General features: G+C 52.2%; 5 protein-coding genes across 5 annotated transcripts; 2 read left to right on the forward strand and 3 right to left on the reverse strand.

The window, feature by feature from the left end:
- Nucleotides 1–1409: 1409 nt before the first annotated feature.
- Nucleotides 1410–4587, reverse strand: V8C40DRAFT_246189 (Spc98 family-domain-containing protein). Its single transcript, XM_083216067.1, has 2 exons — nucleotides 4305–4587; nucleotides 1410–4224 (listed from the first exon to the last, which is right to left on the reverse strand). The coding sequence occupies exons 1-2, from the start codon at nucleotides 4442–4444 to the stop codon at nucleotides 1707–1709; spliced, it is 2658 nt and encodes an 885-aa protein (XP_083072410.1). The 5' UTR covers nucleotides 4445–4587; the 3' UTR covers nucleotides 1410–1706.
- A 306-nt stretch (nucleotides 4588–4893) lies between these two features.
- V8C40DRAFT_22602 (transcriptional regulator of RNA polII, SAGA, subunit-domain-containing protein) lies at nucleotides 4894–6915 on the forward strand. The gene is made up of 4 exons (XM_083212267.1): nucleotides 4894–5227; nucleotides 5315–5604; nucleotides 5669–5774; nucleotides 5852–6915. Exons 1-4 carry the CDS (start codon nucleotides 4996–4998, stop codon nucleotides 6559–6561), a joined length of 1338 nt encoding a protein of 445 aa, XP_083072411.1. The 5' UTR covers nucleotides 4894–4995; the 3' UTR covers nucleotides 6562–6915.
- Nucleotides 6916–10356: 3441 nt separating this feature from the next.
- V8C40DRAFT_22647 (cyclic nucleotide-binding-like protein) lies at nucleotides 10357–11997 on the forward strand. Its single transcript, XM_083212275.1, has 2 exons — nucleotides 10357–11147; nucleotides 11219–11997. Exons 1-2 carry the CDS (start codon nucleotides 10488–10490, stop codon nucleotides 11909–11911), a joined length of 1353 nt encoding a protein of 450 aa, XP_083072412.1. The 5' UTR covers nucleotides 10357–10487; the 3' UTR covers nucleotides 11912–11997.
- Nucleotides 11998–12737: 740 nt separating this feature from the next.
- On the reverse strand, nucleotides 12738–13508 carry V8C40DRAFT_266308 (Pre-mRNA-splicing factor SPF27; the record flags this gene model as incomplete). The annotated part of the gene is made up of 2 exons (XM_083219747.1): nucleotides 12738–13381; nucleotides 13472–13508. The coding sequence occupies 2 exons, from the start codon at nucleotides 13506–13508 to the stop codon at nucleotides 12738–12740; spliced, it is 681 nt and encodes a 226-aa protein (XP_083072413.1).
- A 1579-nt stretch (nucleotides 13509–15087) lies between these two features.
- On the reverse strand, nucleotides 15088–17695 carry V8C40DRAFT_266309 (ATPase-stabilizing factor family protein; the record flags this gene model as incomplete). Its single annotated transcript, XM_083219748.1, has 3 exons — nucleotides 15088–15310; nucleotides 15381–15537; nucleotides 17518–17695. 3 exons carry the CDS (start codon nucleotides 17693–17695, stop codon nucleotides 15088–15090), a joined length of 558 nt encoding a protein of 185 aa, XP_083072414.1.
- Nucleotides 17696–18209: the final 514 nt, after the last annotated feature.

Here is an 18209-nt window from a genome sequence, read left to right on the forward strand (position 1 = left end):
CCTGGCCGTACCTCCTTTCTAGAAGATTACGACAGTCATGAGGGCCAGGGTCGTCTACTCGCGAATCGATTCATCTGCCAACTACTAATGTCGCCTGGTGGTTAATTACTACTGCCAAGTTATGAGTCCTAGTATTACTGTACTAGCTCAACCGATGCGGCTCTGCAAGACAGAATATCCAGATCGACTGCCTCCCTGCGTGCTGAGGCATCTCATCGAAAGTCCAATTTCTGTACGCCAATGCTGCGCAGGCCACCCTCGCAAGCTTCTTCGTTCGGAAAGGTAGATTTTGGGGTGCTGGCCAACAGAAGCTAGCTGCTAATGTCATTGCTCAAAATGGCCTTTCTTCCCTGTCTCTATTTCTACGGAGTACGGCCTGTTAGATTCCGAGATCCTTGCGAATGGTGAGCTGGTGTCCAAGACAGCTACCAGTTTTGGTCACCTAGGCTCGTCAGCAAGCAGGCTGAGCCGACACAGAATGAGACCTTTGCGTGTCGTACTCGGGTACTCATTCCCTCCGATATTAGCAAGTCGATAACAGGGTGAAAAGCATCGCTGTCCTGAAGAGTAGCTGACGGGCCAAATAAGATTGGTGCAACAACGAGGGTTGCTGATATGGGAATGATTGGAGTAGCTCCTCCGGGTTTACATTGCCGCCAAGATTTCCAACAGCAAGCAGCAGCACGATCCGTGGAGCATCACGCAAACTACCGCCGATTATTGGATGGCTTGTCTCACTGTCTCACTTGCTTTCGAGTAAGAGAGTTGCGAGAGCTCCCATTGGGTTTGAGAATTGGGCTATCAGCGATGCTAGCAATTAGCTTCTCAAATGGCCCCTTACATGTGCTCAGTCTTTTGGTTACATGAGAGGTTGATTGGGAGTTGCTGAATATTGCTGCAGCAGCCTAGTTACCCCATGTCTTACCAAGCTTCCCTGCGGATGAGCTATCATCCAAGGAGGCATATAAGCTAGGTGATACAAGCTCATTGGCCGTTGTAGATGAGCTGGCTCAGCTTGGAATGCTATGCGTACATGGCTTCGTCATCATTTTATGGCTGGATCGAGAAGCTACGAGCAGCATCAGGCTCCAGTTTCCCCTTCTCCCTTCTTTGCCTTCTCCCTGCCGTGATACCGGGCCAACAACACTTTCTCAGCGTTTCATATGCACCCTCATGCACGCCATGGGCATGGCATGGCGATCTAACATGCAGATGTCATGTCACCGCAGGGCTTCAACGCATCTCGCACGGGCAGATCGTTGAGATGGCCCCAACATCTTGCACGAGGCACGGGGGTTTATCGTGCATAGGCATCTAAGACACGGAGCAGCCAGGGGCCAAGCACGTCAAGTGATCGACGAAAGAAGCGAGACTGCGTGAGGGATGTTTTCCTGGACGTGGGCAGAGATAGGTAAGCTATTATCATTATTCCAGCTACCTGCTGTGCTTGACATGTCTTGTAATGAGCGTACCTTTTACCCAAAGCTGGCGTTTGTCGAATGTCTCACTGTTGCACCGAGTTGAGAGACGAAGGAGTCTCATTAAATTATTCAAATGTATCATATAACATCATGTCATGCCATCGTCACACCTTGCACAAAGAGTATCAAAAGTTGTTGAGCGCTACATAGACCTTTCCCCCCCTTTCATAGACGTAGTAGTTGTCTCTGGACATTCATCTCCCACCACCTTAGCCATTCAAGCCTTTAGACCTTGGACGCATTCAACGTCGACGCAGAAGTAGACGGGGCCGTTGCCGACGTTGCCGCCGAGACAATGGAAGCCGTCTTGCCCCTCTTCCTAAGAGGCGCGTACACGTCGTTGAAGTTCATGGCCACGCCCAGGAACCTCATGTCCACGTCGGGCTGGTACGCCAAATCGCCCAGCAGGACCTGCAACCTGTTGCGGAACTTGTCGCCGAGGTGCCGCAGGCGTTCCTGCAGGGCAGGGAACTCCGAGGGCACGTTGTCCAAGGTCGAGAAGCCGCCGTCGTGGTCGTCGCGGCGCGTCATGTTGCGCAGCTCGACCTCCTGCCGCCGAGTGTACTCGGAGCTGGTCCACCCGTAGAGCCCGACGATGGTGTCGCGATAGCTGAGCATGGACCGCAATATCTCGCTGAGCTGGTCGAGGTACGTCATTTGTTCCCTGTTGTTATCGGAAGGATGATGGCGAAGCTTCGGCCCCAGCAGACCCTTGTGCGTGATGTCCTCGAGATATCTCCTGTGCGCCTCGATGACATCGTCCAGCGTGCAGTCTTCCTTGCGGATGCGCTTCTGGAGCTCACCCCACGAAGATTCAATGACTTCGAAGAGGATGTAGTACTGCAGCTGCCCCACAAAGTGAATCATCTCGGCGAGCGTGCCTCGCGTTGACTTCCATGTCTGCACCACCGCCTGGTTAGGGCTTTGTAGCACTCTTCTAGATCCCGTCATGCACTCCCGCCATGTTGAGAGGAGCACAAACTCCACTCGCTTGATTCGCCAAAGGAAATTGAAAACCTTGAGATATTGGCGGTTGCCCCATTCAGTAACAACCACATCCATGGGGGCATCGATCTTGTATTCCAAAGTGAAGCAATCCCAGCCAATGTCGCCGTGGGATAGCTGAAGCATTCGGGCATCTAATCGCCGCAGCACCTCGGGAGAATCGTACTGGGCGTTTGAGCCACGGATTGCATGTTCTAGCTGAGCTGTAAGAGTGTGCCGGTATTGTGCGCCAGAAGGGCGATCCAAGTTTGCGGCGAGGGACTCCATGAGTAAGGCAATAAAATCGCCCTTTCCCAGCAAGATGTAATCCTTCAGGGCCTGGAGGTGGGCAAAGAGACGGAACTTGGTCTCCATCAGATCCATTAATCGCTTCATTGTTGTCTTGTACGCCTCATCGATCCATACCTCCACTGTTGCCGTATCACCGTATCTCAGCTCCTTTGAAGCGGCCTTGGAGTAATCTTCAACCCACAGCGAGTCTCCGCAGCTGTGTCGAATGAAATTCAACGATTTGCCAATCAGGAATATCTTTTGCGCAAATTCTTGCGAAATAATGGTCGGTATCATGTCCTGGGCTATCTCGTATTGATCCTCCCACACGTTGCCCCTAACCCGCATAGACTCCTGTGAATCGGTTTGTTCCCGGACAAAGAACTCGAGGGATGGGTCTGACAGCTCTCCATCATAAATCCAGTGACGAAGGATGCCGTACCAAGGCCGAGTAAAACTGCCCAATAGCCGCTCTGCGAAGGCGGCAACCACGGGGTCTCCGTTGGAAGAAGCAAAACTGTGTATCAGGGTGATGAGCTGACCACCCTTCTTTTTGTCCGACTCTTCAGCAATGAGGGACATGAGTCTAAGCCCCATGGTAGCCTCTCGTGTCCATACCACGCATCTTTTCAATGTGACACCTGTCTTCCCGATACCCCCCCTCGGTGCAGCTTCGTCCAACGAAGATAGTGCCTTCCGAATCTGGCCCTCGAGAGTTGCGACTAATGTTAGGTATGATCGTAGCTCATTGCTGATTGCGGACCGTAGACTCTGAGCTAAAAGGCCGTTGGCGGGAGTTTGGCAGAAATTATCGAGCCGTCGGTAGAGTAATGAGGGTTCAGCCAGAGTGTGCAGAATGGATATGAGTGGCAGAGGAAGGGTAGCCGGAAGCTTGAGAATGTCATCTTTTGCAAACGGTAGGGTTGTGGACGATACACCCTGGAGTGTAAACGGAAGGTCTCGTAGGATGGCCGTCTCTGAAGGGTCGATTTCCGCGTAGTTGTTGGACAGCATGCTCGCCCTGACGGATAAATCTCTCTTTACCGGCTCAGGCTGAGGCTGCCTCTCCTCCGCGATGCGTTTCGGTTCCTTTGGTATCTTGTGTGGTAGTTCTTCAGGAGCTGGGGCATCTCTCATGACCTCGTCCTCTATCCTTGGCATAGGAATAGACTTTGATCGAGCCCTGGCACGCTTCTTGACTGCATCTCGCGCGACAGCTTCACGGTAATTCGAAGACGAGGGCTGGATGATGCTGAGGGGTGGAGGGGGAGCTCTGGGATCTGGAGAGTCGGCCAGAGCGTATAGTAGATATAGGATTGCCCATTTTGACTTGAGCACTGGGAGCGCAAGCAGTCGAGAGTAGAGATCTGAGAATCTGAGCGCGTGGGAAGGGTTGCTCTGGATGAGCTTTCGTTTGATTGAATCGGCGGCCCGGTCGACGTCTGACAAGATGTCGGGATCAGGTGGACTGTGGCAGAGCTGGTCGTTAGCAAGCTGTCTTGCGCTTCGAACAAATGCATAAATCCAATTGTGCAGACATCAACCTACGTGTTTATTATAGTTCTGACGAGTTCATGGCTCAGGTTATACCGGGACAGCCACGAGTCCTGGCCTTCGTTTGGGCCTCTGGGGGGGACAATTTGGACTATCAGATTGTCGAGGGCATTAGCGACGCGATCTGGTGCCATGGCTGCATTGTCGAGACCAGCAATGATTCGAATGTGAGCTTCCCAAAAAAAGAGAGTCAAGAAAAATCAAGAGAAATAAAGAGTTGCTGGAGCTGCCTATCGTCGTTTTATGCTATGTCTCAAGTCAACATAACGGATGCTGCTGTACGCGCAGAGGACGCGATTCGAACGCTATAAAGTGGGATGTAGCAGCTGCTGTAGCGGCCGCCAGGTAGCCGCAACCTAGAGCCCGGGCGGTCTTGGGCCCAACAAGGGGTACCTGCTACCTGGCTCGCCGCTCTTCAGCACCATCCCTCTGAATTCGTCACTCGTTCGGCAAAATTTCGACTTCACTCTAACCAATTGACCCCTTCCCACAGCCCAGCTGCGAAAAGCACTGCGAATCTGCCATCAACTTTCCAACCTCACAATGCCTTTTTCATCAAGATAATTGCACAGCAGCGATCGCATGGTATCTGTGATCCCGTTTATCAACTCATGATTTTGCTCTCGCGTCGCGCGCCGCTCCATCGCCGCACGCGACAACTCTAGTTGTCTTTCCGCGATCCACGATGCCCGATATCGACCCCGCGGCCTTGAGCCGCCCATCCGTCAGCGTTTCAACACCGGTTCTATCAACAAAAACGCTGACCCTCACTGCGCCGGGCTCCCAGAAGGCTGTCAAGACGAGCCAGATAATTCCGGCTCGAATTGACCTTGAACCGCTCTATGCTGCGCTGAAAGCCGCCATTAGCTCGGAGCAATGGCTTGTATACAAAGAATCTACGACGGAATTTCTGACTGGTATGGGTTAACCATCTTTGGCACAAGACTGCCATCATGCCCCTATCCGCCACGCCGGACTAGATTCTCATCATGTGATAAAAACAGGCCGTCTCAACCAAACCGAATACTCGAGTCGAATTGACCCGATATTGTCATCGCCAACGGGCGAGAAGAACCACCTGCACAACCAGCTCATTGCTGCAATCTACGGCAATGTCACCCGGGAGATGCCCGATGCTGGCCTTGCGCCATGGGTTAGTGCTAACGACAAGCCCACGACAACGACAGGCAGCAAACCTGTGTCGGGTGACGCAGCAGAACGGAGGCTAAAGGGAGAGGTGATGCAACTACCCGCACGGGATCGACGGCGCATCAAGGAGCTCACACAAAACGAGGTTCGTTATCATCAGCTCTTGACTTGCAGCTACTATCCAATTACTAACCAATTCTTGAAAACAGTATGATCCTCATGAGAGCTTGGCAAATATGTTTACCGAATCACACCGGAAACCCCCCTTAGCTGCCGATGTGCCCCCTAGCGCAGCTGGCGGTATCAACAACATGAGTAAGTGGATTGACTTGGATTTTTACTCCCAAAAGTCTTGTTCTCTTGTTCTCTTCTTTTCCTAACTTTGATTCTAGACTTTGACCTGGAGATTCGAAAACGATATACACAACCTCTCGCCGTCGAATCCGGAGAATTTCCTGATATGGGTCAAATAGCCGGCCGAATGCTTCCCTTTTGTTATGAGGCCGGGCTTATCAACGGCCATGCACCTGATGCGTCTCAACTCATGTCTGTTGCTACCGAGACGTTTATTAAAGAAGTCTTGACGCAAATCTTCAGCCGCACTCGGAGTAATGGGCCTGGCGATTCTGGTAGCGCGGGCTACGGAGTAGGTACCACATGGATCCAGACGCACAAGTACAGTCGGCAACTTCATCGAGAAGAAGATGCAGCACAGAGAGGCGAAATCACCCGAGACAAAGCAGGGTTGTTACCTATCGAGTCCAAGGCTGCCAGTGAGAGAGGCCCACTGGGTATAGCAGATGTACGAGTCGCCTTGGAAATGGCAGATTCAGGCATATCTCAGTTCCCCATTGTTACAGCGCAGATTCTCTACGGGTACCGAGACGGCGAGCTCGAAAACTGGAAAGACTACACTTGGGTCAACGGCGAACCACCCACACCAGCAGTTGAGGAACTCGTGACCAATGGCGACTTGGCATTGACCAACGGCGCACTCCCCGATAATATGGATATTGATAACGAAATAGGGTGGGAGGGAGCAGAAAACCCCGACATGGATATGTTGGATAGCGTCCTGGACTCGTGTCTCGCCGTCGGATGATAAAAGAAAGAAGAAATATGCGTTTTTGGCCGCTCATTGCTGCTGCCGTTCTGAGCAAGACACCCTGACGGCGATGCCGAATAGAATATTCTCCCAAACGCGATAGAGGGGAGGGGTGTTTCAAAGTAAGCGGCTTTGGATAGATTAAGTGGCTGACAGGGCACCTATGACTATGGGATGCCGGGATTTTGACAGGACATCCACACCGGAATAGAGTGGATGGATCGCGGTTGATTCAGCAGGGGTTCAGCCTTACTCGAGCAGACGGATGCTCAGCTACAGGCTTTGACTAACCTTGGCAAAAGCTGGGTATACTTTGCCTTGCTTCTCTTTCACTTTTTTTTTTTTCATCTTGTTCTTTCTTCTTTTATTTGCTTTTCCTGTTCTGTAATATTTGTCACAACGGTGGGATTCAAACGGCGTTGCCGGGCTGCAATTATCTTCACCACAGCGTTGTTATTTCTTGAGGCAAGGGGGGGATTATATGGTTGATTTTGTTCATCTATGAATTGTATTTTGTATGGAACGATACCCTAGTGGCAGGGGGCAAAGGCAAAACAGACCACGAGGCGAAGGGGTCAAGCGAACATGTACATACAGCCGAATGGGGGCGAGGCACAGCTGAGCAGAACGGTAGGTGGTTGTACACGTCCAATGGCGGCAGCGCATTTTGCTGGCTGCCGGAGTGAGCGTCTTACTCGTGATATTTATTTAGGAGGTGCCAAAGTAGTAGGTGGTGTTGAATGCGAGAAATAAAACAACACGGAATAGCCATATATATCTATATATAGTATATCTCGATACTCGTGGCCTCTGTAAAGGATGTAGGCTCTGACTCGAGCGCAGCATCCGTAAGCATGTCGTGAAGCGCTGACAATTGAGCTGGTGCACTGCAGTTCTCGCCTTGCGATGAGGCATCCATTACTCGGTACCATCAACACATCCAGCAGAACTGTTTATTGGCTGGCTGGCTAACCTGGATAGGAAGACACCTTCTTTACTCCTGAATCCGTCCTGATGGCCACTAGAGAAGAATGTAATCTTCCTCTTTCGCCACCGAGTAGCCACGACGTCACTTAACGGCCGGCAGATGACGGTACTTGATACCCAGTGCGTGTACGAGAGAATTACGCAGGCATGAGAGGTGTGATGCGCCCAGCCAACGCCTGAGAGCGACGAATGTAACAGTTCAGGTTGCGAGAAGAAAAACAGGAGACAAATCACGAGAAAAACCACAGTTGCAGAGACATGTGAAATAATAAAAATGCGGATTGTAAGATTCATGGCATGATTTTTCTATTTTATTCGTCGTAAATATCCCTCCTTCTTCGTTGTCTCATGGTCATCTCCGAAAGGACATGAGCAAAGAAAGGCGTGGGTGCGCCACTTGCAATGGCCGTAATTTGCACTGTGGCTCGCGGAGTACACCGTGCCAATCGCGTGAAATCGGTACGAAACTCGCAAACCTCCTTACGAGTATGTGCTGGATTCCATGTTCTCTCTGTGTAGGTATCGTACACGTGCTTTTGCGCGCTGGAATTCTCTCGGGTCAAAGATTAAGTGCTTACCGTAGAGGTACCTAACCTCAGTCCGTCCGGTGGTGCAGAGTAGGTAAGACGTGTGCTGATGAGGGATTTGTTACAAGTCATCAAAGATCATCCACGGGTCTTTTTGTCTTTTGGCTGGGAACAAAGGAACATCCATTCCAGTAAGGTACCAGTAGAGGGGGGAGAAAAAAAAGGTTCAGGCTCATTTACGCTTGTCAGGTTGGGTAGCTGGAGCTAGGCAGATTGCCCAGGGCCTTGCCCACTAGGAGCAGGGCGCGTGAAAGGGCCCGAAATGAGGAAATTCAATAGCACCACTGCCACGAGATGAAAGCCCATGCAAGTACGGGGTGCCTGTGCTGCTAGTCATGTACCGGACAGGGTTTTGGCTGGGTGAGACTAGAAGAAACGTTGTGTTGGTATTTTTTCCTCCTTGGAGGGTGAGAGATGAAGATTCCCCATGCTGTGCTGCCTGTCTGCCTATGCTGCTGATACCTGACGAGGCGAGGCGAGACGATGCAGGAGAAGGGCTGAGTCACCTCATGACTTTGCAGGCTGATGCCGGGTTCAGTAACCTGTACCTGTACACCTGTACCTCTGCTGGAGACGGCATGATAATGATGATGCATCAGATTGATCAACGTGGATGTGTGGATGTATGTACGAGCATGTATGTACCTGCTGGCAAACTGCACGGCACGCACACACAGTATGTACCTGCGTTGGCACATGCTCAACACCAGAAAGCAGCCAAAAGCGCTCCCCAGGTGGCAACACCCACTAAAAAGGTTCGCAGCGAGCCAGAAGCAGCTTGTAGCCTGTACACACTGCTAGAGCCCTGCACCGAAGCCGCGGAAGCCCTGGCGGAACAGCGCTGGGAGGGCAAAGGGTGGGGACATGAGGCCCGTGCGACGCTTCTAGAAAGCTTCCGCAGGGCCCTTGTCTCGAGCCACCGGCCGCCTTTCTTTGCCTCCCCCACCTCTGCATTCTCTCTGCACTTGGCTTTTCTGCACCGGCTGATTAGGCTCAGCTTCATTTTCGCAGCAACCTGGACGAGAGCTCCCGCCCGCTAGCTGGTGCTAGTTCGAGTTGCTAATTCCCAGGTAAGTGCCAACTAAAAGTCTAAGGTTTTTTGCTGGGCTGGCAGCTGCTGGTTGGTGCTGTGCTGTCTCTGTCTGTGCTGAGCTGTGCGTTGCGTTGACGTGGTGGCTATTGCTCATTCCCAGCTTCTCGATTCTGCCAGCTGCTGTGCTTCCCCCCCATTTCTTTGCGCCTCAGGAAAGCTTCTCTTCCCGCTGGAAACTCCTCCTCTCATCATCCCTCAGGCTCAATCAATCCACCACAGCACAAGCATCGCCACCCGCGAGCATCAGTGAAGCATTCCCATCATCCCATCCCCCGGGCAAAGGCCCACCAAACCTCGTTCGCAGCGTCCGTCACCTTTTGGCTCGTCATCTTTTTCTCTTCCCCACGCCGTCTTCCGCTTCGCCCTTCTAGGCTCGGCCCCTCTTCTCCCTTCGTTTGCCCGTCCTTCGGTCGATCCAAACGCTTGATCCTGTCGCACGACCCCTCCTCGTCCCCTAGTCCTCATCCTCGTCTTCGTCTTTGTCCTCTTCGCGCCTCTCTCTCTCAGCTCCTCATCTAATCTCGCCGTGCTGCCGCAGCCTCGCCTCCGTATCCTTCGCCCGCTGCACCCGCTACTGCTGGTAGGTCACAAGCTCTCTTTTTTCTCGTCTGTATCTCCCTTTTCGTCCTGCTTCCTCGGCTCCAGACGCAGCAGGTAGCGCGCTGGACGACGTTTCGGCCACCACCGTTAGTTTCTGGCTGTCAACTCGCTGCGTCTTGTGCCTCGTTTGCCGCCGTCCTGCAGCCCCCAGTCTCGCCCGTTTGCCCTCGTCTTTGCCTTCATTTTCTTCCTGTCATGCCTGCCCAGCCCATTGCCATGCCGCCCGATCGGGTGCTAGCGAGCCCTTGTCCTTGCTCTTCCCTCTAGTCGTTCGCATCTCGGCCTCCCCGGTAACGACGCCGTCCCTCAGGCCTGACCTGGGGGGCGTGCCAAAATGCCCACGACTTGCGGCCCTTGTCGATTGGCCCCTCCGTTTGAATTTCCCGTCCTCTTGTCTGCGATGGCGGGCCACCCGGTTCTGCACCCCGGCCGCCTGGTAGCGTGCTGCTAATTCTCGTCGCGCAGCTTCGCGCATACAAAACGGCTCTACATCCCAGACCCGCTCCCGCGCAAGCTGTAGGTCCAACTCACTCCGGTCATTCTTTACCTGTACCTTTCAAATACGCTCCTTCTGCGAGTTGCTTCTTCTTTCTTGTCGAGTTTTACGTCATTATCTGTTTAATACTTAGCCGTCACCCAAACACCCTTCACTGGTCATGTCTCTACCAGAAGCTTACCAACATGAGATCCAAGCTCTCAACCGGCAGGTTTTGCAAACCTGTCCTTCCGATATCCTCCAGTTCTGCGCCGACTTCTTCCTCTCGCGACTAGCATCCGAACGAGCGGCCAGCATTTCCATCTTCCGCGACCGAGGCACCCCCTCGCCGAGATTCTCTCCGTCGCCCACTAGCCACTTTGCAATGATGTCTAGCCAATTCTCGAGCCCTTTTGGGGCCAACGCCAACCCCTTTGGCGGCAGCACGTCGCCCATGGCATCACCCAACGTGATGCACCGCGTCGTTGAGGAGGACGAGAGCGATCATCTGGCCCCCGGCGCCCCCTTGTTCTCAGGAGCATTTGGGGGCGACGCTTCTACCGAGGCTCCACCGACTATGAGGGCCCCCCCTACCACCGATAGCTATCCGGCACAGTACAACTTTGGACGTCGGACGTCCGTTTCAGCAGAGTCGCTGAAGCCGAGCGCCGACAGCTACGACAACTGGACCCCTCCCTTCATCGAAAAGACCCCCGAGCAGGTTGAGCGACTCAAGCATGCCATTGAGGGAAACTTCCTCTTCAACCACTTGGACGATGAACAGAGCGCACAGATTCTGGGTGCTCTTGTCGAGAAGCCCATTCCCGCCAGGGGCATCAAGGTAAGCAGAGCACAACAAGAAAAGCACACATTCCCCTTTTCTTTCATTTTACTAATGGACACGACAAATAGGTAATCAGCCAGGGAGATGCTGGTGACTATTTCTACGTAGTTGAGCGTGGCTCGTTTGATGTCTATGTCAACCCCTGTGGCTTTATTGAGCCTGGCCCGGATGGATTGGGCAACAAGGTCAGCAGCATCCAGGCTGGTGGCTCCTTTGGCGAGCTTGCTCTCATGTACAACGCTCCCCGTGCAGCAACCATCATCTCTGCCGAGGGAAGCTGCACCCTGTGGGCTTTGGACCGAGTGACATTCCGTCGTATCCTTATGGAGTCTACCTTTGCTCGCAGACGGATGTACGAAAGCTTCCTAGAGGAAGTGCCCATCCTGTCCACGCTTACCCCCTACGAACGATCCAAGATTGCAGATGCCCTCGAAACACAAAAGTTTGCCCCAGGAGACGTCATCATCCACGAGGGCGACCCTGGCCACTCCTTCTACCTCCTCGAGCACGGCGAGGCAGACGCATTCAAGGGGACCGAAAAGGTGCTGTCATACAAGAAGGGCGACTTCTTTGGCGAGCTGGCGCTGCTTAACGACGCTCCGCGAGCCGCTAGTGTCGTGGCTGCGACGGACGTCAAGGTGGCCACGTTGGGCAAGAACGCATTCCAACGGCTCTTGGGCCCTGTCGAGGGCCTCCTCCGAAGGACAAGGTATCAGGGCGTCAAGACGGGTGTGGAAGACATGGACCCCCTACAGCAGTAAGCTGCCACAAGAAAGAAACGAACGAGCGAGCATCCTTATGTGTACGTTTGTATCGTTTTCAAGGTGTATAATGTCTGCACGGGTATAAGTTACAGGTGTGGTGATGACGCTAGCAGTTTAAGAGGCAGGATTTTCTGGACATGAAAAGGGTACCGAGCATAGATGGGCTCCTCAGATCGGTTCTACGGGAGTGACGGGAGCGGGCTGGGGCATTTGGCAAAAGGGTTGCATTTTTACATGGCCGATTGCGAATTCGTGCAAACGACTGCTCGCTTTATCGGAGGCCCTATGTAACGGGCACGGCTTACCGGCGTTTTCGGGATACTCTTTGTTTTGCTTTTTTTCCTTATCATATTTTACCCCTAACATCTCCACCCTCGTTATTCTCCCTCCCTTTGAGACATTGTCTATTTGAGCAGATACCTTGTTTGATACCGTTATCAATGCGAACAATATCTCTTTGAGGGCTGACTTGGGGTGATTACACATTCTGATATTACCGTAATTCCCCTTTCCCCGACCTACTTTCATTATGTGTTTGTTACAGGAAAAGAATATATTATTGTACCTCATATCAAGATGTCTGTTTTATTTTATGTTGTAGCTACCTAATCAAGGTCGTTTTGACGCCAGCTGTGCTTTCCTTATGTCTTGTAAATTGTAATACCATGAGTCCCGTCACCGTCCATTAACCGTTTCCTTCTGAGGAAATAAAAGTTTAAAAAAAAGACAAAATAATAAAGAGAATTTGAGCAAGAAGAAAGGAGTAAAATGGAACAAAAGTAAAGTAAGGTAAAAACAGAGCCCTATCTCTTCAGTGTCGTAATTAGGCAGCAGCATGCTCAGCAGCGGCAGCCCTGCTCCTCAGCTCCTGTCGTATCTGCTCCCTGAGCTCCTGGACCGCGATTTCCGTCTCGAGAACCCTGCCGACGCCCTCGCGCCAGTTCTGCTCCAGGCCTTGCATCTCGCCTTTCACCTCGTTCTGTCGTGACGCGCGTGCGGCGTTGAGGAGGTCCATGTCGCGCTTCGTGGCGGCGAGGTCGCGCTCGATGCTGCGCAGCTCGGCCTCGAGGTGGTAGTTTGAGAGGAGCCATGCGTTGCGGCCGTGGGAGTCGAGGAGGGAGAGGTTTTGGGCGCGGGAGGAGAGGTAGGATGAGGAGATGAAGGCGTTTGAGAGGGGTTGTCTTGATGCTTCTACTGCTGATGCTGCTGCAGAGGACTTTTTGGAGCGCGTTGATTTTTTTGTTGGAGGGGGAGAGAGTTCTTGGGCTTCGTAGCGGAAGAGGTCGAGGGGTTTGGATGGTGCGGAGGATGCGATGCGGGCGAGTTCGGCGGCGATGGCGGGCGAGAAGTTTGGTTCTTGGGGGGGTGAGGAGGATGAAGGGGGTGGAGGGGAGAAGGTTGATTGTTCGGCGGCGATGAGGGCGCGGGCGGCGGAGAGGGCTTCTGAGGAGGGTTCGGGGTCGATGTCTGTGAGGAGGAGGTTAGTTGGATTTGTTTTCTTGCTTTGATATTTGGTGTTTGCGGATGGGATGGGGGAGAAGAAGGGAATGAACGTACATGGGAGGGATTCGTGGTATGCTGGTGGGACGGCCATTTTATCTATTTGCTTTGCTTTTGGTGGGATGGTTGTATGGTGATGCGATTGTTGGTTTGAATGGCCGTTGTTGGTTGGTGAATTGGCTGATTGGTTGAAGGGAAAGTCGTTGTGGTGTCGCAAGGCTGAAGAATCTCGCGATGGCGATATCTTTTTTTCGTCGTTTCAGGATTGGTGCGAAAGGACGCAGAACAGAGCGTTGTCAAAGATAATGGATCGATATTATTTAACCTCGCAAGTTGTGTCTTCTTTCTGCTCTTCCAATTTATCGACAGAGAGGCGATGTCGAATGCAATCAATTCAATGTCGTTTCTTGCTAAAAACAAAAAGATGATGCAGAAAAAGATGGCCGACAGCTGCAAAGCCAAGCCTTGGGCCAACCAGCACGTGTTTTCCGCGACGCAAGGCTGAACGCTCTCAATAGCTTACATAATCATTCCCGGTTCTGGATTTGGGCGTTTGGCGTTGTGTCGCCGGTGCACGGACCAGCATGCGGTAAAAGTGGGGGCTGGCGTCCGGGGGTGACGGAGAGGAGAAAAGAAGACAAGACGAAGAACAGGCTTGAAGAGGCAGGACGTTTTGCTGCTGATGGGGAATTGCATAATCAATCATATCGATACGAGAGTATATACAGGGGTGAAAGGGTCCATTAGTCGAGAAGCCAAGTAGAAGAAATTGATATTTCGCCTGCTTGGCTGGACTCTTTCTGTCGTTTTCCATCAATCTCCAAGGAACAAGGCCGTGTCTGTCTGTCTACATGCATCACGCACGACACACACACATTCCTGGGCATCACTGCAGCACATTTTCCTGCCTCACGTCCACCCCCAAATTCCCAACACAAAAAAGTGTCAGGTGTGCTATGTACTCTATGCAGTGTGTCGAGCGTAATATCCGACTGCCGATACATTCCCCCATTCACCCATCGATCTGCAGCCTCTCCTTGGGCTATTCAACTTTGCATTTACCCCGAGCGGGGTACGCTGTCGTATCGGCGACCACCAACACGGTGAGTTCTGGGACGCTTGCTGCCAGTTGGGGCACGGCCTTATCTTGTTCAAGTAAGGCCTTACGTGTCGTCTGAGGGCATTGATTAATGACTCGGGCAAATCGTAGCTGGGATCGCAGCCGTTGACGTGACGCTTGAGGGGCAGCAGATAAGCATCCCGGTGGCTTTCATATAGCAATGTAAACAGTGAACCACTCTTCACGAATGAACGCAAGCTATCATAAAATGTTACACGGCTTTGATTGGTTCTATCAGAGAGCCCCAGCCTTCATATCGTTGGTAAAAAAGAAAAGCGTATTATACAGTAATACATGTCATCCCGCCGGCAAAGCAACGTCACGGCGGGTATGTATCATGAATTTGGCCTCAGATGAGTGCCGTCATGTCCGGTTCCGTGGCTGTCATATCCCACTATCCCATTCCTTCCCGATTAAAAGAAAAAAAGAGAAGAATAAAAAAAGCTATAGTAAATATGAATCATGATGTATCGTGGGAGGGCATTCAGACAAATCCAGGGTAGGCACGACTAATAGCAGCGCTCTCTGGGGCATGCGAGACGACTTGTCTCGTCTAGACGGAGTGGACACTCTCGGCCGAGTCCGTCTTGGAGAGGTCGTCGCCGTTCTCCTCATCAAGAGGTCCGTGGAGATGCTCCTCGAAGAGAGGGTCAACCTCATTCACCTCAAACTTGGTCTTGAAGTCAGAGAGATGTTGGTGGGAAAAGCTGTTGGAGCGACGGCGGGCATTGGTGAAGCGGAAACCCTCATCCACGACTTCTTCGCCGGCGCTTCCCCTGTAATGGAATACATTGTTAGTAGAGTGAACCATGCGGTGGAACAAGATCAAACAGTGTAATGACGTACCAGTTGCCTTTACCACAACCGTCCTTCTTGACCTTCTTGGGGTCAACATCAACGTAGCCGCTCTTGGCGAAGAAGCGAGGCAGGTTTTCTGTTGGAGAGACACTGCCATCGGCAATGCCCTTGTGGTCACGGTCGTTGTACTTGTGAGAACGAGTCACTGTTACAAGACGACCAGGTTAGCATATTGATCTCGGCAAAATGGGCATCATTGGGAATGGGCTCTAGGCTGACTGTTTGAGTGATGTGTGGTTGGTTAATCAGGATCTGATGGAAAGAGGCCGCAGACAGTTGGCCTCTGATGTGATATGTAGATGTAATTGTAGGTCCTATGCGGTGTGTGAGAGGGGCGAACGGGATGGAGGAAAGGAGAAACGTCGCAGCGTAACAGTAATAGGGAGAGACGTGATGCAGATGCGGGGGTGCGTAACTGCAGCTGGAAACTTACTTTTGATGGATGGATGGCGAGAGGCGACAAAATGAGAGCTAGGCGCAGAAGGGGTAAGACGGAGGCAGAGCGGGGGGGATCAATGGCGACGAATTGGCCGGAGAAAGATGGTAGAGGGAGACAAAGTTGGAGTAAGGGTGAGGAGGCGTTGCCGGAACGGGTGGCAGTGATTTTTTGGCTGGCACCGTTTATGGGGGAGTTGTTGTGGAAGAGGAGAGAGATGGAGGGAGGCGGTGGCTGGAGAAGTTGAGAGTTGATAGTTGATGAATTGGGATTGGAGTTGTTGGTTGTTGTGCTTGTTATATGAGAGAGAGATGGAGATATGCAGAGGTTATATGCGTGTGAGAGATGTGATGAGATGAGTCGGGAAAAGAGAGCTGTGAGGAAGCTGGGCAGTTTGGGCTTTTGTATGTCAAGGTGAATGGATGCAGCATTCTATCACAAGGTGTCACGCGAGACGTCTCGGGGGTGGCGCCAACAGACGGGAGAAGGAAGATCAGCCAATGGCGAGGCTGGGAGGGCCGCAACGGTGAGGTGAATTGGGCGTGATTGCTCAATTGACTTGGGTAAGAAGATGGAAATTTGTTGAAGCAATCGCTGAGGAGAAAGAGGGGAGGGGGGTGGGCAAAAGTTACGATGGCGTCAGGTACTGGCCATGTACCGATCGGCCGCTGAGCCCACCGAAATCAATCCACGCAAGCGGCGACCTAACGGGTGACTCTACCTGCTCATGACCTGCCGGTGACCTGCAGTTTTGTCGGGTTCGAGGCCGTGTACTCCGTGCGTGCTTTCCTGCTTTTGCCGCGTGCGTTCTTGCCCAGAACGACGCAGTGGCTCAATAGCATTAGATTGGACCATATATCGCGTGACCTGACGCAACAAGCGCTACGCTGTGCCCTTCCGCCTCCTTTTGGGCCTCCCTGCCCGCTGAAACTTGGATGGTCCAGCGGGTTGCATTGCATTAAAAATTTGAATTGGATTGGATTGCACAGTGTAGCTCTTCTTTTTTCTTCCATTTGTGTCCCCCCAATCCAATTGTGATCAATTCCTTCGCTTCCCAATTGCTTCTTCAATTGACTTTCCAATTGGGCTGACGCTTGTTGCTGCACCTCTGCAGTCACGCACCCGCCCGCTTGCGGCACTGCTGCCTTGTTCTGGACCCCTGGGCCCCGTTTCCCCAGACTTTAGTGACGTTGTCAAGTGGACTTGTGCTCGGTACTCGAGGCAGGTACTGGGTACGGTCAACCCGGTGAGCCAGCCGCAGCCAAGCGGGGTACGGTGTACATGCAGAGGCCGTAAATGCTCCGTGCTGCTTTTTAGTAATAGTGCAGGCGCCATCGTCTGCTCCGTACAACGGAGTACGAGCACAGCTACAAAGTGCGAGTACGAGTCAACTTAGTACCATTTTGCGTCATCTCAACTCCGAGCAAACAAACAAACAACGGTCACTTCTAACCCAAATTCCCTGCTGAAACCGGCCGAGATCAACCTCTTATCGGTGCCTCGGCGGTATTTTTGGCTCATCATTCAGCCTCCTCCCCAGTAGCGTTGCCTCTCTGCACGGAGCCCCGACTGTGGAGACGCCGTGGCAAAGTCTCAGCCGAGTGCTTCCGTGTCCGGGCGAGCCAAAGCAAAAACATGGCCAGACGCCAGCTAAACGTTGGCTAATTGAAGACTCCACTGGTCCCTCACTTTGGGAGTCATTCTCGGCCGTGATCTGGAGAAGAGGCCACGTTTGTTGAATAGTCCGATTTGGTATGGATATGGATAGATGTCCATCGTTGCCGATGTCGCTGGCTGCAGGGAGGAGGCAATGCGGGCGACTCGATGGCAGGTGGCAATGCGAGTTCTCGGAGTCATCCGAATCCATTTGCAATATATTGATAGCTTCGAGGCAATTACGGATACTCGTATGGACAAACGACCTCGAATCTGCGCGTTTAACGGCATCGACCAGGCACATGATGTCTTCAGCTGATGCCGGGAATTGAGGGTCCAATGTCTCGGCCAGGCTTCCGTCATTGACGTGATATGAGACACGACTCGACCCTTCTATGTCTTGAATTCAATTGGGAATCTAGACTACTGCTGCGCCGTTTTGGACACCTAGTCTTGGATATCATGCAAGGGGTAAGGGAAAGTAGGTAATGATGTGACTGTCAAGTTTTTTGTACGGCAATCAATGCCGCTCTGCCCTAGGATTGACTCATATTGTGTAAATATTGAGTGTCATCCCCAGCCTTGTTTATCTGGATATATGATGTAAGTGTTGTAGAGACTTTTTTCAACATTCTTGCATAGACTTTGTAATTTTGTAATTTTGTAGCTTTGTAGTGGCTAGGAAGCATATCATCTTGAGCGCAATTTTCCCAGCAATCTAGTTA

The sequence above is a fragment of the Trichoderma camerunense genome, assembly GCF_050948025.1.
Source record: "Trichoderma camerunense strain CBS 138272 chromosome Unknown V8C40scaffold_10, whole genome shotgun sequence".
Taxonomy (NCBI): domain Eukaryota; kingdom Fungi; phylum Ascomycota; class Sordariomycetes; order Hypocreales; family Hypocreaceae; genus Trichoderma; species Trichoderma camerunense.

Bases quoted from the DNA above. Each gene is read 5' to 3' on its own strand.
- V8C40DRAFT_246189 (XM_083216067.1), bottom strand. From the start codon at position 4,444: ATGGCACCAGATCGCGTCGCTAATGCCCTCGACAATCTGATAGTCCAA. The intron at 4,225-4,304 runs GTAGGTTGATGT...GCTCTGCCACAG, and splicing joins GTCAGAACTATAATAAACAC to TCCACCTGATCCCGACATCT.
- V8C40DRAFT_22602 (XM_083212267.1), top strand. From the start codon at position 4,996: ATGCCCGATATCGACCCCGCGGCCTTGAGCCGCCCATCCGTCAGCGTT. The intron at 5,228-5,314 runs GTATGGGTTAAC...TGATAAAAACAG, and splicing joins TACGACGGAATTTCTGACTG to GCCGTCTCAACCAAACCGAA. The intron at 5,775-5,851 runs GTAAGTGGATTG...CTTTGATTCTAG, and splicing joins TGGCGGTATCAACAACATGA to ACTTTGACCTGGAGATTCGA.
- V8C40DRAFT_22647 (XM_083212275.1), top strand. From the start codon at position 10,488: ATGTCTCTACCAGAAGCTTACCAACATGAGATCCAAGCTCTCAACCGG. The intron at 11,148-11,218 runs GTAAGCAGAGCA...CACGACAAATAG, and splicing joins TTCCCGCCAGGGGCATCAAG to GTAATCAGCCAGGGAGATGC.